This window comes from Tamandua tetradactyla, chromosome 2 (assembly GCF_023851605.1).
Source record: "Tamandua tetradactyla isolate mTamTet1 chromosome 2, mTamTet1.pri, whole genome shotgun sequence".
NCBI classification, from domain to species: Eukaryota; Metazoa; Chordata; class Mammalia; order Pilosa; family Myrmecophagidae; genus Tamandua; species Tamandua tetradactyla.
In genome coordinates, this window is record NC_135328.1 from 219,305,718 (window position 1) to 219,330,436 (window position 24,719).

General features: G+C 50.8%; 1 protein-coding gene and 1 non-coding gene across 8 annotated transcripts in view; one reads left to right on the forward strand and one right to left on the reverse strand.

The window, feature by feature from the left end:
- Positions 1 to 21,577, forward strand: part of CHD5 (chromodomain helicase DNA binding protein 5) — an 84,745-nt gene extending 63,168 nt beyond the window's left edge. For 6 of the 7 annotated variants that reach the window (XM_077151492.1, XM_077151495.1, XM_077151497.1 and 3 more), the window contains 11 exons: positions 7,653 to 7,732; positions 7,989 to 8,121; positions 15,266 to 15,355; positions 15,922 to 16,059; positions 16,347 to 16,455; positions 18,091 to 18,223; positions 18,559 to 18,754; positions 19,726 to 19,889; positions 20,012 to 20,126; positions 20,213 to 20,266; positions 20,730 to 20,798. In XM_077151492.1, coding sequence (XP_077007607.1) covers positions 7,653 to 7,732; positions 7,989 to 8,121; positions 15,266 to 15,355; positions 15,922 to 16,059; positions 16,347 to 16,455; positions 18,091 to 18,223; positions 18,559 to 18,754; positions 19,726 to 19,889; positions 20,012 to 20,126; positions 20,213 to 20,220 — 1,166 coding nt within the window. In that variant the 3' untranslated portion in view covers positions 20,221 to 20,266; positions 20,730 to 20,798. Of the gene's footprint in view, positions 1 to 7,652; positions 7,733 to 7,988; positions 8,122 to 15,265; positions 15,356 to 15,921; positions 16,060 to 16,346; positions 16,456 to 18,090; positions 18,224 to 18,558; positions 18,755 to 19,725; positions 19,890 to 20,011; positions 20,127 to 20,212; positions 20,267 to 20,729 lie in introns of all 7 variants that reach the window. The other variant, XM_077151494.1, reaches the window with a different exon arrangement.
- On the reverse strand, positions 10,739 to 10,842 carry LOC143675272 (U6 spliceosomal RNA). The gene has a single exon (XR_013171510.1). It is a non-coding gene; the product is annotated as a U6 spliceosomal RNA (small nuclear RNA).
- Positions 21,578 to 24,719: the final 3,142 nt, after the last annotated feature.

Consider the following 24,719-nt stretch of genomic DNA (forward strand, 5'->3'; position numbering starts at 1 on the left):
ATAGAATTCTTGGCTGGCAGTTTTTCTGTTTTAGAATCTTAAACATATCACGCCACTGTCTTCTCACCTCCATGGTTTCTGCTGAGAAACCCACACATACATAGTCTTATTGGGCTTCCGTTGTATGTGATGGAATGCTTTTCTCTTGCTGCTTTCAACATTCTCTTTCTCTTTGACCTCTGACATTCTTATTAGTAAGTGTCTTGGAGTATGACTATGTGGACCTATTCTGTTTGGGGTACGCTGTACTTCTTGGATCTGTAATTTTAAATTTTTCATAAGAGATGGGAAATTTTCAGCGATAATTTCCTCCATTAGTTTTTCTCCTCCTTTTCCCTTCTTTTCTCATTCTGGGGCACCCACCACATGCATATTCGCATGCTTCATGTTGTCATTCAATTCCCTGAGACCCTGCTCCTATTTTCTCCATTCTTTTCCCTATACATTTTTTGTGAGTCAAATTTCAGATATCCAGTCCTCCAGTTCATTAATTCTTCCTTCTGCCTCTTCACATCTATTGCTGTAGGTTTCCATTGCTTTTTTTTTTCATCTCTTCTACTTTCATTCCCATAAGTTCTGTGATTTGTTTTTTTCAGACTTTCAATTGCTTTTGTTCATCCCTTGCTTTCTTTATATTCTCCCTCAATTCATTGATTTGATTTTTGATGAGATTTTCCATGTCTGTTTGAACATCCTGAATTAGTTGTTTCATCTCCTGTATCTCATTTAAATTGTTGGTTTGTTCATTTGGGCCATATCTTCGATTTTCTTAGTACAATTTCTTATTTTTTTGCTGGCATCTAGGCATCTTATTTCCTTAATTAGTTTATTCTGGAGGTTGTTTTCACTCTTTTACGAGCAAGGATTTTCTTGCTGGAGGGCTTTGTGTCTATCTGTTCTTTGACATTTTGTTCAACTTATTCTAGACCTCTAGTGTAGCTTTTGTTTAACTGATCAGAATTTTTGTTCTTGTTTTTCTGTTTCTTGCCCTGCATATATGGAGCTTTTTGTTTTTTTAGGAGGGTCTACTAATGTATTATCGGCCACAGGCAGATTTTTCCAGACTGCACTGGCCTCCTCTCAGGAGGAAAGAGTTACCTGCAGCAGTTTCCCTGCGGGTAAGACCCAGCAGGTTGACAGACTTTCCTATGAAGCCTCTAGACCCTGTGTTTTTCCTATCCTGCAGGTATGTCGTGCTTGTCTGCCTGTGACTTCTCTCCACCATAAAGTGATGCAGTGCCTTTTAATTTCAGCAGACTCTCCCTGCTGGGGACTCAGTTGAGACAGAGGAGAGGCTGTAGGCTGGCTTTAATTGCTTCAGTTTTCCAGTCCCTGGGGCCTAAATTCCTTGGGGGACGGGATTCCACCTGAGCTGGCTCCCATTCCTTTCTTGGGGAAGGCACTGCCTCCAGGGAATTAATTCCTTTCATTTGAGGAGCCTCTTTGTCTCGCAGACAAGCTTAATTCCATCCTTGCCTGGGGCAGTTGGAGCCTGAGAAGCCTTTCAGTTCTATCTAAGGGGTTGTTAAGTAGTTGAAACAAAGAAAAAAAAAATCCTTTTCAGAGCAGGCCCCTGTTCCTCAGGTTTGTTAATCAAGAAGTTAAGTTTGTACATTGCTCTATGTATCTCCAGGCTCTTGTGCCCCCTTTTTTTAGGGTCCAGCCCTTTTCAAGTATTTTGTGCTGTCTGATCCAAAAAGCCTGTGTTTTTCTTTTTCTCCATCAGCCGTGCCCCCTGTCTACTGGGAGGTGGGGTGGAACTCCTAGTACCTTTAGCTCTTATTCTGGGTTGCTCTGAGCTGGGGGCCTGTTTTCAGTAGTCAGAATTTGTTAATTAAATCTGCAATTGGAGCTTGGTTGAGCTCCAGTTCCTCTGTCCTTTCCCCTCTGGGAACCAGGCTGCTGTGCCCATCGGGTTTGGGCGCTAGCTCCCTGTCTTGGGGGACTTAACAGTTCTGTGTGGGGTCACAGCTGGTCCGGACTGGTGTACGCTGTGTGTCCAGTCACTGACGTGGCCCCAGCACTTGTTCTGTATTGTTCCTGGCATTTACTAGCTGCTCTGGAGGACAAACTAGATTCCACACCTCACAAGAAGGTTCCATCTTGGCATCTTTGAGTGTATTTTTTATTTGGTCTACAACATCTTTCATCTCTGTGATATCTGCTATTTTTCTATTTATTCTTTCAAATTCCTCTTTATGCTCTTCTAGTGTCTTCTTGATCTTTATGTCATTAGCCATCCCATTTATTTTATTTAGTAGGGTTATATGAACATCTTTGCTTAGTTGTTCCAAAGTCTGTGTCTCTTCTGGTGTTTTAATTTGGTTGTTAGGCTCTATCTGTCTGCACCTTGATATTATTAATGATCTTCTGTTATCTGCACGGCATGTAAATATCTTGATTAGTTTAATTTGGAAGTTGATTTCCTTCAGTCATCTAAAGCTTTGTACTTGTGGGATGGATGTGGAGCAGGATGTGGGGTGTGGAGCAGGCACAGCAGTGCAGTGATGCGTGGCAGCACAGGTTGGGGCGCTACGCTGTGCCTTTGAGCCTGGGGTGTGTGTCGCGGGGTTGTAGAGGTGTGGTGTGGGGGCCGTGGGTAAGTGGTACAGCTCTGACCTTGGCGCACAGGAGCAGGTGTGGCGTGGGGGACACTGAGGTAGGGTGTTCCCAGTCCCAGACTCCCCGCCCATGCACTCCTGGGGGCTCCGGATTTCCATTTGGGGACAGGCGTGTTAGGCTGTTTGCACCAGCTGGATGTTTTCCGGCATCTCAGTTCTTCAGCTTTTGTAACCAGGGCCTCCCTATGTGGTGGAGAAGACCTCCCTGGTTACTTACACCCTGGAATTGCCGTCTCAGTTGCCTTCCCATCCCTTCTCTAGCTGCTTCTTGGAGCATGAACTTGACCTATCCTATTCCATCTTCCCCGAACCCTGGGTCCAGCCCTTTGGCCTATGAACATTTTAAGGAACTGCTAATATTTTTCCGAAGCAGCTGTGACATTTAACAGTCCCACCAGAAGTGTACGAGGTTTCCAGTTTCCCACATCCTTGCCAACACTTGGCTTTTTTTATGGCCATCCTAGGGTGAAGTGTTATCTCATTGTGTGTAAGTGTCTTGACTTTTATAAAGGGGATTTGTTAGGTTGCAAATTTACAGTTCTAAGGCCATGAAAATGTCCAAATTAAGGCATCCAGAGAAAGATACCTTGTCTCTGAAGACAGGCTGATGGTACCCAGGGTTCCTATGTCACACGGGAAGGCTCGTGGCTGGCATCTCTGGTCCTGTGCTCCTGGGTGGCATTGCTTTCAGCTTCTGATGCCTGTGCCTTTCTCTCTCAGATTCTGTGGGCCCTTGCTTGTTTGTCCTGGGCCATTCTTAGCTTCTCTGAACTCTTTCCAAAATATGTCTGCCTTTTATTCTCTCATAAAGAACTCCAGCAAAGGAATTAAGACCCACCTTGAATGGGCTGGGTCACATCTCCATGGAAACCAACTCAGCAAAAGTTCCCAGCCACCACAAGTCTTCACCCACAAGGTCGGACTAAAAGAACATGGGCTTTTCTGGGGTTCCCAACAGATTCAAACTGACGCAGTGGGTTTAGTTTCTGTTTATTTTCCAAAAAATGCATTAAAATCTAAACACCAGAACTGTCATAAACAGAACTACTCCTAGACCTTTTTTTCAATTAAATCACAATAGTTACAGTATCTGTTTCTAGAAGATCTAATGAAATGCAGTGTATCAGAACAGATGTATTAAACATCTATCTGATATATATTATAATATCAAGTTCAATAAGAACATCAATGGCAGCATTAATTAGACAATAACAGTTATACTAAAGAAGAGATTACTCAATATGACTGTTACAGAGTGAAGGCCTCAGCAGATGCACTGCTGTCATTGAGGGGCATTTCAGTGGCATGAAACGGAATCAAACCTTCAGGTTCCTGAAGGTTGCAGTTGGAACATCAGTGGCAAAAGGGCCACCTGGGAGACACTTGGCTTCACTTCTACTTTTGCCAATAATTCCTTGTTGTAATTGTTTTTTCTTTCTTCGCTTCTTGAACTTTCTCACAGTGGCCAGAGCTTCCAGCTCTTTTTCTTGAACTTTCTTCTCATGATATATTATCTGGTTGTAGTAGAAGACAGTGGTCCTTTCCAACTCCTTGTCCAGGTCTTTAGCCAATCTTCTTGTAGATGCTGCAGGTCTGATGTTTGAAGCTTCTTCTCCATTTCTGAGCAGTAACATTCCTCCTCAACTGAATTTCTCTCAAGTTTCAGCATGTTTTTGGTGGACCTCAGGAAGTATTTGAAGTTTCATCTGAAACTTCTCTATCTTGTTTTCCAGTTGCAGATTTTCAGACTCTGAAGATGTTTGCTTATTCTGCAGACTTTTTATTTGCCATGTAATCCCTTCATTCATTTGCTTTTCTTCACATGCTTTCTTAACTATTTCTTGTTTTTCTCCTTCAAGCCTTTTAGAAGAAACATTTAGATTTGCGGTATTAGTGAGTTCATTCAGATCAATTGCTCACTGATAAACTAGGTGATCTCCAGCTTCAGAGTCCCTCTTTTTGTCTAATTCCAAGTTGGCATCACCCATGTAAGTGTTTCAGTGAGAGATTTTATCTTTATCCTCCACATCCTCTCATTTCTTGCATTGCAATGTTCAATCACTTCTGTCTACTCCTTTGACTCTTGTATGCTTTGCTTCCATTTCACAGTTTCTTGAGTAATCACTTGTAGATGTTCCAGAAGATGAGTGTCTTCATTCACACCATCCATTCTTTTCTTCTGTAGTTCTCCATTCATCTGAGATGCTTTTCAATCGTCTTTATTTGTGTTAGTCATTTGGGATTGGAGGGTGTTCTAGTTTGATAACTGCCGGAATGCAACACACCAGAGACGGATTGGCTCTTAATAAAAGGGGATTTATTTCATTAGTTCTTCAGAGGAAAGGCAGCGAACTTTCATCTGAGGTTCTTTCTTAGTGATCTCTGCTGGCCTTCTCTCCAGCCCTCTGGATTCCAAAAACTTTCCCCGGGGTGTTTTCTTTCTGCATCTCCAAAGGCCTGGGCTGAGCTGCGAGTGCTGATATGAGGAATGCTGAGCTGCTTGGGTTATGCTACGTTGCGCTCTCTCATTTAAGCACCAGCTAATTAAATCAAATAGCATTCACTACAGCAGGCACGCCTCCTAGCCGACTGCAGATGTAATGAGCAACAGATGAGGTTCACATGCCACTGGCTCATGTCCACAGCAGCAGAACTAGGCACCTTCACCTGGCCAAGTTGACAACTGCATCTAACTACCACAGAGGGCTTCTCTTACCCTGTGGATTGCCAACTGCATCTAACTACCAAAGAGAGCCTCTCCTACCCAGAGGGCTTAGCTCCTACCCAAGCTTCTTTCTTGAAGCTAAGCCATCATCATTCCATGAGATGAACGTTCAGGGGAGACACTATTCTGTTCCTCTTCCAGAGGGTCTGCCGTAACCTTGAGGAAAGAGCTTTTGGAAATTTGTATTGAGTGCTATCGAGCAGAGTCTGTAATATCAGAGGACTGGCCTCCACCACACAGCACTCAAGGACTCCACAGGCTGGTGTCATCAGGCCAGTCTTCTCGTGAACTTTATGATGTTCTTCAACACAGGCAGAAGTCCTGTGGCTAACTCTTTTTCCCTCCTTATGATATGTGGGTACTTTAGAACAACCACCAAAGTCCATGCCAGGATCTCTTAGCGAAAACCGGCCAGACCTAGGACTTCCCTCAGGCTTTCAAACATCAACCACAGAGCACCATGAATCTGCTCCAGCACCACCTGTATACTCTGGTGGCCACCAGAAGTGGCCTCTGGCTCCTTCTCTTGGAGACACTTCATGTTTCTGTTGATTGTACTGAGTTTGCTCCCAGATGAACGGTTTGGGATTCATGACAAGTGAATCTGGAAATTGTGGTCAAGACTTGAGTCTTGCTCACCTACTGCTTGTCTGGTTGTTAGTGAAACCAAATTCTTCAAGTGGTCCCTTTGAAGCCACCTTCTCTCCCTGTTTGAGGTGAGGCATCAGCGTACTATCTCTTCTTTCTTAATTTTTCCACAACTTTCCACATCCATTCAGAGCTTGTAGTCAGTGGAAATGGTGCCCAGCATCCTGGGGCACCAGCCTGCCATCTGGCAGGGATCCCTTGACACCATGGGACAAGGCTCCTGATCTCCAGGCATCCCCAGGGTCCTCGAAGACTCAGGAGATAGATGGATGGGTAGCATCTCAATGCTGCTGAAAAGTCTCTCATTGTGGTTATGATTCACATTTCCCTGATGGCTAAAAGACGTTGAACATCTTTTCCTGTGCTTATTGGCCATTAGCCTTCTTTGGGGAAGTGTCTAGTCAAGTCCTTTGCCCATTTAACTGGGTTATTTGCCTGAGTGTCTTTTTGGTGATCTAATTATCTATGTGAGCAGTATCATCTTGCCTCAACTGGGCCCCCCAGGCCAGGGGAGATCTGGCTATCCACCGGAGACCAACTGGATCCTTAGAGGCTCCACGCCCTTGAGGTCCACCTACCTCTCTGCACAGTGTGCCCTTTGGAGTGGACACACCTGGATTTGCTCCCTAGCTCTTGCAGCCTCAGTTTTCTCATCCATGATGTGCGGATGCAGTGGTGTCCTTCTCATGGGCTGCTCGAGGCACACAAGTTAGCAGCACCTGGCAGTGTGTTGAAAGCTGACTCGGCACTGAAGAGACGCAAGACCTGCCCAGAGGCCTAGGCTGGGCAGCCAGCCTGCCAGCCAGGACCGCACCCAGGCCTCCGTCCCCCAGCCTGGGCCTCTGCCACCCTTGCCTCCCTGTTTCCAGAGCCAGCCCCAGTTGTCAGCCCCTCGCTTTGGCCTCATAAGGACCCCTGGGTCCTAGGCCTGGCCTGGGCCAGCGTCTTAGTTTGCTGGGGCTGCCGTAACAAATTCTGCAAAACCGGGTGGCTTAAAATGACTGAGATTTATCCTCTCGCCATTCTGGAGGCGAGAAGTCCAGAATCAAGTTGTCGGCAGGGCAGTGCTCCTTCTGAAGCCTTAGGAGAGAACCATCCTCACCTCGGCTAGTGGCTGGTGTTTGCCAGCCTCCTTGGCGTTCTTGCTTGGAGATGCATCTCTCCAGCTTCTGCCTCTCTCCACTTGGCCTTCTTTCTTGCCTCCACCTTCACTTGCGACTCTCCTTTTCATGTCTGTCTTCCTGTTCTTGTTGGGACACCCTATTGGATGACATGGATTGGGAACCCACTTGACTCCTCTATGGCCCCATCTTAACTAATTTTGTCTGCAGTGACCCTATTTCCATGTTCTGAGGGCCTGAGGACCTGAGGGTTAAAAAAATATATGTATGTATATATTTTTGGGGGTGCATGGTTCAGGAATTGAATCCGGGTCTCTCGCATGGAAAGCAAGCATTCTACCACTGAAGACTCCAACAAACATTTTTTAGGGATGCAATTCAACCCATAACACCCAGGCTCTCTGGCTTACCCCAGGGGTCCTACCCATCATGCCTTCTGCAGGTGCCTGCCCATATGGAGCCTCCTGAAGACCAAGTTGGCCTGCCATTCTCTGCCCTTCCCCACCCCTGCCTCACCTCTTTCTTTTGTTCTTTCAGACAAAATGGAAGCCCCATTGGGCTACATGGATGAGAAGGAACTAGGGATGCAGAAGCCAAAGAAGCCCCTGGAAATCCAGGTATGGAAGATGCTGGTGCCTGGGACCCTAGCAGGTGTGAGGTGAGGGTTGAGTCTGGGGACCTTCTCTGGCTCTACCCAGCTGGCCAGATCCCAGGTCTCTGACTTCCGCTGGGGCCTCTGAGTCTGGGGGAGCAGGCTGGGAGTGAATGGTGGGAGCCAGAATACTGGGGAGCCCCCTCCCCAGGTTCCCAGCTCAATGCGTGTTCCCTGTTGAGGCCTCAGACTTTGCAGCTTTCTTAGCCTCTTCTGCCTAGGCCCAGCCAACTGCCCTGGACAGAGTGGAGGGTGAGGACAAGCATGAGAGCCCAGACAGCAAGGAGAGAGCCAGAGAGGAGCGGCCAGAGGGGGTGGAGAAGGCCCTGCCCTCCCCGGAGCAGCTGCTTAAAGGTACAGGTGTCCCATCAGCTACTCGGTCAACTCAGTCTCTGGCCTCAGCAACCATGGGTCAGCAAAGGACAAGCAGGCTGTGCTTCACCTGTTTTCCCTGGCCAGGCAGTGGACTGTGGATTGCCCTGTCCTAGCTCCACTGACCTGGGATAGGGGAGGGCCAGGAGCTCAGGTCTCTACAGGTGGGCTTTAGCTTTTCCTAACATACAGAATTTGGGGGTTATTGGGTTATCTTTTTGTTATTGATTTCTGATAGTTACATTATGTCCTGAAAATATGAACTATATGATATTGTTATATGTGATATTGTTGAAACCTGCTTTCTGGTTTCACATAGTCAGATTTTCTAGATGTTGTATGTGAACTTGAAATGAATGACTATTCTGGGTTTGCACCTTGGGTATAATGTTCTAAATATGTGTATGGGGGTGGGGTGCAAGGGTAGTTCAGTGGTAGGATTCTCACATGCCACGTGGGAGACCCGGCTTTGATTCCTGGCCCATGTACTTCCCAAAACAAACAAGCAAACAAAGAAAGAAAAAAACAAAAATTCGCCAGATGATGCTGCAATAACAGGATACTCACATAGAAAAAGAATGAAATGTGACCCCTGCCATACAATATATATATAAAAAGATTAACTGTGTGCATTGGATGTTTAGATAACACTTGCTAATTATGTTGGTCACATCTTTTATATCCTCACTAATTTTTGGCCTGCTTTGATCAGTTTCTGAGAGAGCTTTGTTAAAACTTCTCCCCATGATTGTGAATTATTGTCTTTCTTCTTGTAATACCAGACTTTTGCTTCATATTGTTTGAATGTGTGTTATTAGGTGCATCTTGGTTCAGGTTTTTCGTATGTCTCCAGTGAAATATGTTCTTAATTGTTATGTAATGATTCTCTCATGCCTTATAATACTTTTTGCTTTAAAGTATTTTTGGCTGATTTGGATCAAGCTTTCTTTTGTTTGGTATAAACTCAGTATATTCTTGTTTGTCCCTTTAATTTTTATTTAAAAAGTATTGAGCTTGATTGAGCTATAATTCATATACCATACAAATTCACCCATTTAAAGTGTACAACTCATTGGTTTCTAGTATAGTCACAGAGTTACGTAACTATCACCACAATAATTTTAGAACATTTTTATCTCTCCCCCAAAAAATCTCCTATCCATTAGCAGTCACTCTCTATTTCCCCTAATATCTCCCCACCCCTCAGCCCTAGGCAATTACTAATCTACTTTCTGTCTCTATAGATTTACTTTTTCTGAAAATTTCTTATAAACTAAATTATACAATATATAATCTTTTGTGATTGGCTTCTTTTGTTTAGCATAATAGCATGCATTGGTACTTCATTTATTTTCATTGATAAATAGTATTCTCCAACTCTTTACTTGTAATCTATCTGTAATTATATTTTAGATATATTTCTTGTAAACAGTGCTTAGCAAGATGGAGCCTTTACCTTTTAGCTGGCAAGTTTAATCTCTTTACATTTATTGCACTAACCAGATATTTGGATGAATTTCTATCTTATTTTGTACATCGTATTACCGATGCTTTTACTTTTGTCTTCCTTTTTCTGCTTTCCTGCCATATCTTTGATTAATCATAAATTTACGTCTCCCTATTTTCCATCAGCTCATTTGGAAACTGTAGTGAATTCCCTTCAGTTACCTTTACTGGTCCTCTTCAATTCTGTTCCCTCCTCCAGACCTCCTTCTTTTGTCTATTTTTCAGCTGGCAGAACTCCCTTTAGTATTTCTTATAGGGCTGGTCTCTTGTTGATAAATTCTCTGTTTTTGCTGTGAAAATTTTAATCTCTCTCTTACTTTTGAAGGACAACTTGTTTGGATAAAGAATTCTTGGCTGGAAGTCTTTCTCTTTCAGGATCTTAAATATATCACACCCTGCCTTCTCGGCTCCTTGATGCCCACTGAGTAGTCTGAACTCAGTCTTATGTGGTTTTCCTTGTATGTGGTGAGTCACTTTTCTCTTGCCACTTCCAGGACTTTCTTATTTTCTGCAATATTTGACAGACTGATTAGTATGTGTCTTGGGGATGGCCTATTTGGATTTATTCTATTTGGAGTTCATTGGGCCTCTTTGATTTGCATATTTATGTCTTTTATAAGGGTTGGGAAGTTTTCCCCCATTATCTCCTCAACTAATCTTCCTAGCCCTTTATTCTTCTCTTCTTCCTCTGAGAAACTGATGATTCTTATATTTGTATGTTTCGTATTCACCATCATTTCCCTGAGATCCAATTCACATTTTCCCATCTTTTTTTGCCATTTGTTCTTTGTGCCTTCAAATTCAATTGTCCTGTCTTCCAGTTCACTGACTCTTTCTTCTGCCTCTTCAGATCTACTGTTGTGTGTGTCTAGTCGGTTTTTTTTTTTTTTTTTTTTACGTGGGCAGGGACCAGGAATTGAACCTGGGTCCTCTGGCATGGCAGGCAAGCATTCTTGCCTGCTGAGCCACCATGGCCCACCCTCTAGTCTGTTTTTAATTTGTTCTGTAGCATTTTTCATCTCTGTAATATCTGCTATTTTTCTACTTATTCTTTCAAATTCTTCTTTATACTTTTATAGTATTTTCTTGATATGAAAATATGGAATGCTTCACAAATTTGCATGTCATCATTGTTCAGGGAACATGCTAATCTCTGTATTGTTCCAATTTTAGTATATGTGCTGCCAAAGGGAGCTCTGCTCTTTAGTTTTAACATATCTCTCTGCTTTAGCTCTAATTTTCTTCCCTTCCATCTTCCATGTTGCTGTTGCCCGGTATTTTAGTTTCAACTTGTTTTTACTTCCCCAAATTTGTTACGCTTATTTTTTAAATCAACATTTATTTAGATCTTCCCACATTCTTACCAGTTTGTGTTTGCTTCATTCCATTTCTTTCTTTGTGAAGTACATTCTTTAGCAGTGATTTCAGGAAATTTCTGTAAATGATAAATTCTCTCAGCTTTTGTTTGAAAATGCCTTTATTTTCCCATCATTCTTGAATAACAGTTAACAGGATTCTATGTGGAATGGTGATTTTCTCTTTGCACTTTGAATTTGATAATATTCCTTTTCTTTCTAGTTTAAATGTGCTGCTGAGAAGGCTGCCATCAGCGTAACTGCTGCTTCTTTCTAAGGAGTCTGTCTTTTCTGTCATTCCTGACATTAAGAGACTGCTTTGAAGATACCCTGTTTGTCTTTGGTGATGTGCAGTTTCACTACAAAGAATTTATTTGTCTTGTTTGTGACTTACTGTAATTCTTAAAGCTATTCGTCATTCATTGATATGGGAAAATTCTCAGTCATCACCTCCTTGAATATTGTCTGTGCTCCCATTATTTTTATTTTCTCCTTCTGGAATCCCTGTTCCACATCACTTCATTCATTCACTCAACAAATATCTCTTGATAGCCTCCTGTGTATAAGATGCTGTCCCAGCATCCAATATACTGGGACACAGAAATGAGCCGAAACAGCCTCATTTACAGAATCTGTGTTCTAGTGGGGAAGGCAGCTAGTTAACCATCAACAGAAATATGTATTTTTCAACAACAGACCCCAATGCTATGAAGAAAAATAAACAGGTACAAGGTTAGCCAATGATAGGGACTGCTATGCCCTTTATATCTGTTGCAGCTTTGGTGTTTCTCATCTGTCTACTCTGCAAGTCTCATGGGAAATCCTTAGAGCCAGCTTTGGTTTCTACTCTTTTTATAGCTGCTTCCTAACCCACCCATTTGTATTATTATCTCCTGTGCATAATAAATTACTATAAACAGTGGCTAAAACAACACCCATTTATTAGCTTTTGCTTCTATAGGGATGGTGTGGGGAAGTTCTCTGCTGAGGGTACCACGGGTCTGAGAGCCCAAGGGGTAGCTGGGCTCAGCTCTTGTCTGCAGGCTCTGGGGGGAAAGTCTGCTTCCAAGTTCACGCTTGTTGGCAGAATTCAGTTCCTTGCAGTTGCAGGACTGAGGTCCCTGTTTCAGTGCTGGTTGTCAGCTGGGGGTTTGCTCTCAGCTCCTGGAGGCCACCTACAGTCTTTGCCACATGGTTCCCTTCCTCCATCTCCAGGCCAGCCATTCTGCCTTGAATCCTTCTCATGCTCTGGGTCTCTGACTTCCTTTTCTGTTGCCAGCCAGAGAAAATGCTTTTCTTTAAGAGAGCACATATGATTAGGTCAGGCCCACCCATATAACCTCTCTAATTAAAGTCAGCATATCTGTCCCAATCACAGGGGACCCATCATATTCCCAGGTCTTGGGGTTTGCAGGGTCTGTCCACCAAGGGGCAAGGGGATCTTGAATTCTGTCTACTATACCATTTCATTTAAAATCTTAATGATTGTATATTTCTCTTCTAGAAGTTTGATTTAGTCCTTTATAATTTGTCTGTTTTTTGTGTACTGCTTTTTTATTGCTTTGTTCTTTCCCTATGGATTCTTTTTTTTTCCTTCCCTCTCTTTGTAGTTCTGACAAACTTATTTGAGAATCTTTTGACACCGTTTTATTATCTATTTACCTATTTTGCATCTGCTGGTTCTTGCCCATTGAGGGTGGGTGGTTGTTTCTCAGTTTCCCTTGGGGTCTCTTCATGGGGATTGTTTTATCCATGGGGATCCCAAGTGACCTGGGGAGGAGGGGTTCCCTCACCGTTTGTTTCCAGAAAGAAGCCCAGGGTCAGTGGTGTCCCTGATAACCTCACTCACCTGGGACTAGGCCATATGATGCTGTTTCTGCTTGAGGTGGGACCACTTGGATCTCACAGTTGCAGCCCAGGCTTGGGTTTGGACAGCTTCCTGAAGACATCCTTCCTACCCAGACCCACTGCGCACAGCTGTGCCTGTGCAATGGATGGAACTTTTTTCCATGGAGAGGTGTTGGCTTAGTTCCAGCTCTCTGCATTGAGGCTTCTTCGTCCTGCCCGGTGTTGAAATACAAGCTTTCGTCCTCTAGGCCCCTTTCTGGCCCCTGAAGACCCCACCCAGGGCCCCCAGCCCCCCAGCCTATGCTTCCCTAGCCTCCTTTATGTTTTAATTTTGGTAAAATATGTCTCTAACATAAAGTTTGTGATTTTTAACCTTTTTCAAGTGTACAATTCAATAAAAGTATGTTCACAAGTTGTGCAGCCATCACTACTATCTATTTCCAAAATTGTCATCACCCCAAGGAGAAACTCTGTACCCTCTACGGAGGAACTCCCAGTCCCTATTCTGTCTAGTCTATTTCTGTCTCTATGAACTTGCCTATTTTAGGGATTTCATATGGAATTCCATATTCATATGGAATATTTCATATTCCATGAATGGAATCATACAATATTTATCTTTTCTTGTCTGTGTTATTTCACTAAACGTGGTGTTTTCAAGGTTCATCCAAGTCGGGGCTCATATCAGAACTTCATTCCTTTTTATGGCTGCATCATTTTCCCTCGTCTGTATAAACCACATTTTGTTTATTCATCTATGGCTGGACATTTGGGTGGTTTCTAGCTCTTGGCCATTGTTCTAGTTTGCTAGCTACCAGAATGCAATATACCAGAAATGGAATGGCTTTCAAAAGGGGGATTTTAATGAGTTGCTAGTTTACAGTTCTATGGCTGAGAAAATATCCCAATTAAAACAAGTCTATAGAAATGTCCAATCTAAGGCATCCATCCAGGGAAAGATACCTTGGTTCAAGAAGGCCGATGAAGTTCAAGGTTTGTCACTCAAGTGAGAAGGCACATGGCGAACACAGGGTTTCTCTCTCAGCTGGAAGGGCACATGGTGAACACGGCGTCATCTGCTAGCTTTCTCTCCTGGTTTCTAGTTTCATGAAGCTCCTGGGAAGCGTTTTCCATCTTCATCTCCAGCGTTGCTGGCTGGTGGACTCTCTGCTTCGTGGTAGTGCAGCATTCTCTGCTCTCTCTCCATCTCTCTCATTCTCCAAAATGTTTCCTCTTTTACAGGACTCCAGAAACTTCTCAAGACTCACCCAAATGGGTGGAGACATGTCTCGTCATCTAGTCCAGTTTAACAACACTCTTGACCAAATCACATTTCCAGGGAGATGATCTGATTACAGTTTCAAGCATGCAGTATTGAATAGGGATTATTCTACCTTATGAAATGGGATTTTGATTAAAACATGGCTTTTCTAGGGTCCATACGTCCTTTCCAACCAGCACAGCCATTGTGAATAATGCTGCCATGAATACTGGCATGAAAGTATCCACTTGAGTCCCTATTTTCAATTTTTGGGAGTAAATACCTAAGAGTGGAATTGCTGAGCCATGTGGTAATTCTCTATTTAACTTTTTGAGCAACGGCCAAACTGTTTTCCACCACGGCTACACCCGTTTACACTCCCACCTGGATGCTCGAGGGTTCCGGTTTCTCCACATCCTTGCCAACACCTGTTAACACCTGTCAGCTTTTTATTTGTGTTATAACCGTCCTCGCGGGTGGGCAGTCTTATGTTGCTGTGGTTTCCATGACGGCTAATGATGTTGAGCATCTTTCCAGCTGCATAGTATCTATTTGTGCATTTTCTTTGGAGAAGTGTTAAGACCTTTGCCCATTTTAAATGGGGTTGTCTGTCTTTTTGTTACTGAATGAATGAAGGCATTCTTTGTATATCCTGGACATTAAACCCTTATCAGATATATGATTTGCTAATATTCTCTTATTCTGTGAGTTTTTTCACTCTCTTGATAGGGTCCTTTGATAGGTTCCCAGGATTTTAATTTCCCCTAAACTCTGGTACCCCAGAACTTCCTTTATTTCTTGTGAGCTCACCTATATATATATATTTTAATGCATTTTATTTTACCCAGCATTTCTGGGTGTTTTAAGAGGGGTTTGAAGGGCCCCTATATTCCTGCAACTCCAACTGCTCTGCTCAGTTTTGAATAGGGAGGACTTCAAAGGGTTGGGGTGCTGGGGGGATGGGGGTGAGAGGGAGTGGGTGAGCCAGTGGGGCGCTGGCCTATCCTTGCCACTGCCCCAGACGCTTTCTCTCTGGTGGCTCCTGCTGGACTGTAAGACACCGATGGACGGCTGAGAAGAGGTTGATCACCAGCAGCTCTGGTGTGGCGGAGCCCTTCCCAGCCCTCCCCACCCCACAAACCCCTGTGTCTTGCAGAGGAGGTGCTTCCAGAGAAGGAGAAAATTCTGGATAAGCTGGAGTTAAGCTTGATTCACAGCAGAGGGGACGCCAGCGATTTCAGGCCAGGTCTGGGCTCGTCCTTGTGCTCTGCCCCTTGGTCCTTGGTCCCTTGTGGTGCTGCCTGGACCCCGTTTCAGCCTCTTGGCTGCACCCCCGGTCCTAGGCCCTCTCTGGACCCCGTGGGTGGGAGCCCCTGGCAACCTGTGGCTATCTCCTCCGAGGGGATGGGCTCCCCCTCCTCTCTCCCAACCTCACCTCTCCCCAAAAGGAAGGGAGCTGGCTAAGGAGCTGAACCTGAGTGATGTGGGGCTCAACTGGAGGCTCTAGCACCTCTTGGTGTGGGAATGTTCTGGAAAAGTCATCCTCTGATCAGATCCCTAAGGTGGCAGCTCTGCCTTCCTTGACACTCTCCCCCCTGCTCCCCGGGGGTCCTGATGGGGTCAGGGAGGGGCAATGGAACCTGGCACCAGGCTTCCCTGCTCAGGACAGCAAGAAAGGGCTGAGGGAGCAGCGAGCCCCTGGAGGACTGAGAGATGTTTCCTACTTGTCTTTGGATCCTCTGTGCTTGGAGAGGTTGGCTCCTGGGCAGTACCTTTTGGATGAACGAATGCGTGTGGGTTTGTCCCCTATAGATGACACCAAAACTGAGGAGAAGGAGCCCACTGAAGCGCAGCCGAATGGCGACAAAGAGGACGATGAGGAGGGGAGGAAGCAGGACAAGAACGGGAAATTCAAATTCATGTTCAACATTGCAGACGGGGGCTTCACAGGTAATGGGGTGGGCGACAGGCAGGGAGTGGCCAGGGCTGATGGTGTCCTGGGCTCCCTGACTACATGGGTCTTGGGAGTTGGGCACAGTTAATTTATACTAAAGTGTGAGTGGTTGGTAAGAACTTGTTGCATAATCTTTTCTATGAACATTGGAGCATCTCATGGGTCACACTGTGAAACCCGTAGGTTGGGGAAATGGCAGTTAGTGAGGGAGGGGTTTCCCAACCCCTGTTTTGTACATGGGGATGGGAGACCCTCATCCTGCTCTCTATAACTGGCTTCCCAGAGTTGCACACGCTGTGGCAGAACGAGGAGCGAGCTGCTGTTTCCTCGGGAAAAATCTACGACATCTGGCACCGGCGTCACGACTACTGGCTGTTGGCGGGCATCGTGACGTATCCTTGGCTACCCAGGCTGGCAGAACTCTGGCCTGTGCCTCTGTGGGCCTCAGGCCGGGCAAGGGGGACGTGGGGTGGATGGATCTGGAGACAGCAGCCAGTGCGCTGACGGGTGACCAGAGCTTTTCTCCGATGCAGCAGTGACGACGCTGACATGATATCTACGGCAGCAGCCCACGCCCCTTTCTAGCCTTCTTAGAGGATGCTGGGTGCCCATTTTACAGAGGAGGAAGCAGATGCTCAGAGAGACCAAGTGACTTGTCCAGGGACACACAGCTGATAAGTCGTAGAGCAGGAGCCGCCCATCCCTCTGACTCTGCCAGGAATGCCCTTATCTCCTCTGCATTACGACCTCCTCTTACCTGTCAGAATACCTGCAGGAGGCTCCAGCACTTCCAGGGGGCTTTAGTGGGTCTGCCACCACCTGCTCTGTGCCAGGCCTGGAGGTTGCAGCTGTGAGCAAAAGACAAGAGCCTCCGCTCCTGGAGCCGGCCTTCTGTGGGGGGGCAGGCGGTGAACCCCATGAGTTAGTGAAGGCTGGCATGCAGGAGAACATGACAAAGCAGGGAAGGGGTGTAGGGAGTTCTGGGGGGTGGGGGTGGTGATTTCGAGGGGTGCATGGTCAGAGAAGGTGGCGTTGGAGCAGGCCCTGCAGGAGGCCAGGAGAGGGAGGGCCTGGCCGAGCACTGGCTCCGGTGGGTCTGATTATTGTGAAGAGAGACAGAGGATCGTAGAACGAAGGGGTTGGCAGTTTTTCCGTGAAGGACCAGGGGTGACTATTTCAGTCTTCGCGGGCCACACGTTCTCGTCGGCTGTGCCCAGCTCTGCTGTTGTAGCGAAGGCAGCACTAGCAACACACAAACCAATGAGCGTGGCCGTGTTCCAACAAAACAATTTATAAAGCCAGGCCGCAGGCGGGATTTGGCCCATGGGCTGTGGCTTGCCAGGCCCTGTTACAGAGGTCAAGGGGTTTGGGGTCAAATCCTGATTCTGCCCCTTGCTTGCCCGGAACTTATTGTGTCTCTATGTCCATGGCTGCAAAATGGGCTGGAGGGGGTGCGAGGGTGGGTCAGTGGTAGAATTCTCGCCTACCCTATGGGAGACCCGGGCTCTATTCCTGGTCTATGCATTTCGCAAATATCAAGCCAAACAAAAACTCAACAAATGGTGCTGCAGTAAGGGGATACCCACCTGGAAAAAGAATGAAATGTGACCCCCGCTATATAGCTTACAAAACAAACAAAAAAAATGGGGCTAATAATTGGGCCTTTCCCCCTGGGGCCCCTCGGTGTTCACTGAAGTCATATCATGCCCCCTCATTGGCCAGGAGCCTGGGCTCCCTGCCCCGCCCCCTTTGAAGCCCCCACCCCTGCCAAGGCCCCGCCTCCTGCCAAGGCCCCACCCCTACAGGCCTCCGCCCCTTGCCAGGGCCCCACCCCCTGCCAAGCCCCCCCCAGGGCCCCACCCCCTGCCAAGGCCCCCCCCCACCAGGGCTCCACCCCCTCCAAGGCCCCCCCAGGGCCCCACCCCCTGCCAAGGCCCCCCCACCAGGGCCCCACCCCCTGCCAGGCCCCCCCCCCAGGGCCCCACCCCCTGTCAAGGCCAGGTTTGTCCTTAACAGCGCCCGCCCAGGCACGGCTACGCCCGCTGGCAGGACATCCAGAATGACCCGCGGTACATGATCCTCAACGAGCCCTTCAAGTCCGAGATCCACAAGGGCAATTACCTGGAGATGAAGAACAAGTTCCTTGCCCGCAGGTTCAAGGTCAGTCCCGGGCAGAGGTAGAGGTGGGTGGGGGGCTGCAAGGGGGACCCCTCTGCAAGGGGGCAGAGGATCAGAGAGCAGCAACCCGACTCGCACATACCCAAGGATGGCAACCAAGGAGGTCAGTTAGTCAATCAACCGGCAGTAGGGTGGGGTCCTGGCTCCAGGCCCTGCCCTGCCGGGTGACACGCCCTGCCCCTGCAGGCCCCATCAGGAGCAAAGAACCCAGTTTGGGGAAGGCTGAAGGCTGGCAGTGTGCCTCTCCCTCCAGGCCGGGGGCAGGGGCTGGTGGAGGAGGGTCCAGGCTAGCGCGCAGCACCCACCCCTTCCCCCAGCTGCTGGAGCAGGCACTGGTCATCGAGGAGCAGCTCCGCAGGGCCGCGTACCTCAACATGACCCAGGACCCCAACCACCCAGCCATGGCCCTCAACGCCCGCCTGGCCGAGGTGGAGTGCCTGGCCGAGAGCCACCAGCACCTGTCCAAGGAGTCGCTCGCTGGGAATAAGCCGGCCAACGCCGTCCTGCATAAGGGTGAGTGGCCGGCCCCCACCAGCCCCAGAGTGCCTGGCCAAGGATGAGGGGAACCGCGGGGGCGGGGGGCTGAGGACTGAACGGTGATACCAGAGCTGGGCTGGGCATGGCGGAGCCTTCTCATCTTACCTGGGGGAAACTGAGGCTCGTCTTTGACCTTCTCCTCACGGCCTGCTGTGGCCCGGCCCTCTGCTGGGAGTAGGTGACATTTCGTAGGGTACGAAATTGTTGTGATTCTCATCCCTCGAGCCCTGGCAGTGTGCTTTAGGTCCATCCTCTGTTTCCCCCAGTTCCCTTGTGTGGGGAGGCCTGTGTTATCCCCATTTTAAAGACAAGGCAGCTGAAGCTCAGGGAGGTGAGGTAATTTGGGCCTCGACATCACAGGATTCCAGCCCTGGGCCTCTCTGCTCCACGTCCACGGCTGTCAGCTTTCCTGCCCGGGGAAGCTCCCGGGCTGGGTGGGGTGGGGAAGGGAGAGAAGCCACCGCGTGCTTAGGTGGACGCCATCCACCTGGGATAGATGCAAAGGAAAGGGAGATGTTTCCTGGGTCCCGTGACCTTCTATGGCCCTCCCCTGGGGTCCCCCCTGAGGATGGGGTGTCCTGGCTGCAGGCCTCCCTGGGAGCCAGCGAGGGGCTGGCCGGGGACCTGGTGGCTCTTAAGTATTGGGTCATAGTTTCTGGTGCTCATCTCTGCAGCCTCTGGACCCTTGGCCCAGCCAAGAGGGGTTTCTGGGAGAGGTCTTCTGCCCCTCTGAAAACCCCACTGCTCTCCCACTTGGCTCTGGAGGGCTGGGGAAGGAGTGCCCCATGCCCACTGCTTGGGGAGTGCAGTTAGCTCAGCCTTGCAAATAAGCACCAGCCTGCCCTCCCAGCCTCCCAGCCCCGCGGCGGGGGCAGCTGCAAGCCCCTCATCTCTCCACCTGCCTGCGTCCCCCCACCCTCCCGCGTCCCTCTGTCCTCCTGCCGCAGTCCTGAACCAGCTGGAGGAGCTGCTGAGCGACATGAAGGCGGACGTGACGCGCCTGCCCTCCATGCTGTCCCGCATCCCGCCGGTGGCCGCCCGCCTCCAGATGTCGGAGCGCAGCATCCTCAGCCGCCTGACCAACCGCGCCGGTGACCCCGCCGTCCAGCAGGTCAGGCTCGGCCTACGCGCCCGGCCCCGGCCCCTCTCACGCACGTCCCGGGCGCCCGCGGTTGGGGCGCAGGGGTGGTGTTGCCGGACGGCGCCCCGTTAAAGCTGCGTCCTTGCCTCCAGGGCGCTTTTGGCTCCTCCCAGATGTACAACAACAACTTTGGGCCCAACTTCCGGGGCCCTGGACCGGGAGGGATTGTCAACTACAACCAGATGCCCCTGGGGCCCTATGTGACCGGTAGGTGCCCGCCCGCCTCTGGGCAGCCTGTGCACGGCCCCCCACTGCAGACCCCAGGCAAGCCGCCGCCATTCTCTTCCCCACAGATATCTAGCCGTCCCCGAGATGTCCCTCTGCTGCAGCGCTCGTTTCCAGCTGAGGTACGGATGCTGCCAGCCCCCCTGCCTGGGCTCCCCAGACCCCCAGGCCCTCGGCCCCTTGGCCGGAATCAGGCTTTGGTCCGTGCTCTGGACTCCCACCCCGAGCCGGGCGCCTTCCCTCCTTCTGGGCCTTTGGGAAGTCTCGCCCTCTTGCCTGCAGCCCCCTTACCCGCCCCTCTGCCCCCAGCCTGCCAGACACTTCTGTGGGAGGCCGGGATGGGAGGACCCCACGGGGCCGTGGGCAGGGCGGTGCCTGTGCATCCACGTGTGCATCCACGTGCAGTGTGCTGCTTGAAGATGGGGGCTCCAGACGGTCTTCTAGAATGCCTCTTCTTCTTCTTGGGGTACTCTCTGGCACTGTGGGTTGAGCCCCAGGCCTGGCTGTGGGGTGTCAGATATCTCCCTAAGACCTGGTGCGCTCCCACCCCTGCCACTGGTCTGACCCTCCATCTGCCTCTTGCAGCCATGCCTGCCGGGCCACTTGCCCGATGCCCGTGGGAGAGAAAAGCTCCCGCCTTTCTAGGAGGCGGTGCCACAGGGGAGACCAAGTGATACCAACACATGGAGGATGAGCCCAGTGCAGCTAGGGCAGACCCTAGAAGTGCCACCTCGTCACTGTTCCCGTGAATTCCCTCACAGCCATCTCACCCGCAGCCAGCTGGGACGTGCAGCCCTTTGCCACCTTTTCCGGAACAACTTCGTAGAAGAGATTTCATTTATTTGTACATCTTTTGCACTTTCTTACTGAAGACTTGGGCCCATCTGTCTTGATAAAAGTTGCAGTACGAAGGAGCCTAACCTCACCGCACCTGCATCTCTCTGTATCGACGGGCACCGACCAGAGGGCAGCTTTCAGAGGCCCTGCCGTGGCCCTCAGACTTGGCCCGGCTGGGAGAGGCAGTGTCTGGCGCCTGGAACCCACCTTGCATTTGCCTACCTGCATCTGTGCCACTGCTTTCCACTCCCAGCCTCTGCCCACAGGGACCGCCGGCGCCAGGCGGTCAGCTCTGAGGGGTGGTGGCCTAGCCTGGTGGCAGAGGTCCTGGCCAGTGCCAGGGGCCAGGGGCGAAGGAAAGACGTTTACCCCAACCTCTCCCTGCCAGGGCTGGAGACCGCCAGACTGTCCCACCTCCTTGGAGGCAGGGCCGCCCCTTGGGGAGCAGATGTCTGTCCCTGGCCCAGTGTGTCCGTGAGTCCTCCAGGCCTGTTGCCACTGCCATACACAGCTGGCCGCAGTGTGTGCTCCTGAGAAAGGGGAGAGCAGCGTGCAAAGGGTCCATGGGAACCTTGTCTTGGGGTCATGTCAGGAAGGGGCTGTCCCCTGCCAGAGCTCTGGTTGGGGCTGGTGATACTGGCGTGCGACCACCCCTGGAGCCTGGACTTAGCCCCGTCCCTCCGGTTCCAGGAGAGGCCTGGCCTGGTGCACTCGCTGCCCGGGGTGGGGCCCCCGCTGCCTCGCTGTGCTCTGGGATGGGCAAAGCTGCCTGGAGGCAGGGGAGTGGACGTGAAGGCCTCTGCAGACCCCTTCCATCGCGTCCTCTAGCCTCCAGCTTTGTTTCCTGCCGGGACCTCTCCCCATGTGTCTGTGGGAAACCCTCTCTGACATCCTGTGACCCTGCCCCCTGCAGTCACGGCCCAAGTTGGGGTGCCTTGGGAGCGCACCAGGCCCTGCCTGTGTCTGGGGCTCCCTGGGAGGGGTTTCCGCGCCATGAGTAGGGGACATCCCCAGGGACGTCCTTCTGGGCACAGGACCCAGTGGGAGTGGGGAAGAGGCCGCAGCATCTCCGGCGCCTACCCAGGACTGAAGAGTGGCCAGGCCTGGCCTTGTCTGGGCCTGGCTGCTCCCTACTGCCACCCTCGGGCAGGCGCCTGGCCCTCGACCACAGCTGTCCTCATCTGTGAAACGGCTCTCTCCGAACCCCTGGAGGGGGCTGGGGGATCCCCAAGGTCCCGTCTGTCTTGCACATTCCCATATTCCAGTCTTAAAAACGCTAACCTAGCCCTGGGATGTGGATGGGCACAGTGGGTGGCCAGGGTACTGGGCAGCGCATGCTCTAGTATGCAACTGGCAGTGGCGAGCCCACCTCCCGGGCAGGGCCACCCTAGCAGGGGTGGGTTGTTCCAGCCCATCCCGGTTCTCTGGGAGCACGTGGCCTCTGGCCAGCACCTCCCTGCCAAGGCTCCTGGCTCAGTCCACAGGTGAGGCGACTGCCACAAGCTCGTGCCCAGTCCAGCTTCTCTGTGATACCCCTCCTCAGACGCGCCACCAGCCCTGGTGCCAGCCTGGCAGGGACAGTGCCCGGCTTCCCTGAGCAGGGTGGATGGGCCCAGCATGTCAGGCCAGGGGCAGTGGGGCAGGCAGGGCTGAGGGCTGCGTCTCCCCTCCCCATCCCCTGTCCCTGGCATCCCCGGGCCTCTCCAGTGTCCCCCCGGCCCTTCTCTGCCAGCCGGTGCTGTGTCGGCTCCCACGGAGAGTCTCCCAGCTGCCTGGACAGGTCTGGCTATTGGGTCTGGTTGGCTGGTTTTGGAGAGGAAAAAGGATCTTAAGAACGTTTTCTTCTTGATTTATCAGTTACTTCCTGCCCCCAGCGGTGGTGGTGGGGGAGTCCCCGTCTCTGGTGTCACTGGGCTGGGTTTGGGTCCAGCCGCTGACAGCCCCGTGCGTGCAGGCGGATTCCAGAGTCCCAGGACCGTTTCTGGTTCCAGCCACGTTATTATTTAACCAGCTCCGAGTAGGGTTTCTGTTGAACCACTTTAGGGCCGGAGGTCTCGGAGGGCATTGCCTGTGGGTTTTCAGGTGAAGGGGGGCATTCAGGTTGGACCGACCGTATCTGGGGGGGGGGGGTCCCCTCTCCCACGCCGCCTGCAGAAGCCCGTCTCTCCTGCAGACTCAGTTGGGAAACCCTTCCCGAAAGCCCACCTTTGGAAGGGCCTCTGTTTCCTGCTGTGGGGCCCACCCAGAGGTGGCTCTGCTGATAGCTGCCGTCGCTGGTGCCAGCCCCTGCCCCCCCTGTCCCCCCTTGTTTTGGGGGGCTGGCCACGTGGGCCCAGACACCTGTAGCTGTGGCTCCCACACCCAGGATTCTGGGCTCACAGGGGTCTAGGGGTCCTTCAGAGGGTGGGCTTGGGCACCGGCCGCAGGTGGCCCTGCAGGATGGCCAAGTGTGATCTGGTGCCTCCAGTGTGTGACAGGGAGTGCTGTGGGGAGGGGGGGTTCTGGCCCCAAAGCTGGGGAAGGGGCTTGGGCTGGGTGCTGGGGTGGGCGCTCCCCTGCTTGGCGCTGTCTTGGTGTGGAGGACCTGGCGCCCGTGAGCTGCCCGTGGGCCCTTGTCTCCACCCCGCGGCGTTTGCCTGGGACCCTCCTGTCCATTTTACGTGTCTGGAAGTTTACAGATTGTGTGTGCGTCAGCCCAAAGTCATCGGCGTTCTTGTGTTTTCGGATTTTTTTCTTAATTTTAGATTTTTTTTAAACAAAGTATTTTTTTAGGAACGATAACCCAGAAGGGGCCTGTTGGGGGTGGGTGTGTGTCCGAACTCGAGGCGTGGAGGTGGGAGCCCCGGCGCCCTGCCACCCTCCCCGCCCCTGCCGGGAGGGTCCTGCAGGAAGCGAGCACCGCCCCCCAGACCGCCCCCTGCGCCTGGCGCTGCCCTGGCTGGTGAAGGAAGGGGCGGGGCGGAGCGCCGGGGCTGGGGGTGCTTTGGATGAGGCGGGAAGGGTCCAGGCAGGGGTGCCCCAACTTCGGAAGCCGAGCCCGCTTTGGGCCCCGTGGCCAGGCCCCCCGGGAAGGTTGACTGAGCACAGCCCTCACAGCCACCTTTACTTTGTACCCTGTGTGTATGCTTTGGTTTTCTGTGTTTTAATAAATCCTTTGGGAAAGGATTGAATCAAAGAGTGATTTTTTAAGATTTTCGCTGACTTAGGGGGAGGTTGGGGGTCTGGGGTGGGTAAGCTCTGGGGAAGTACGGTAGGCACTGCCCTAAGCCTCTCCCAGTTGAGAAAAGGTGGCCCCAAGTGGCCAAGGGCTCATTGGAAGGCGGGAGCCCCAGCCCCTCCCATCTGCACCCACCACTGTGTCTGAGAGCCACAAAGCATCTAAATGGAAACTGCAGCCCTCCTGGACCCCATCTCTGCCACCTTGGGAGCTACAGTCCTGCCCAGGTCCCCAGAGGGCACAGCAGCCTCCTAGCTGCCAGCTCAGCCCTTTGAGGTGGCACTGGAAATGGGCAGGTTAGGGGGAGCCTTGTGGACCTCTGGGTTGAGCCACCTGGGAGAGATGGGTGGGGTGGGTGCCCCAGTCTCCCCCCCCCAACCCCACTGTGCCTTCCCCTCCCAACCCAGCCAACAGACTGGGGGACCCCAATCTGCCGGCTGGCAGTGTGCAGCTGTCTCCCCCCACCACTACCCTCGGCCCTCCCGGAGCCCCCAGTACCCAGCCGGCGGGGAGCACAGAGC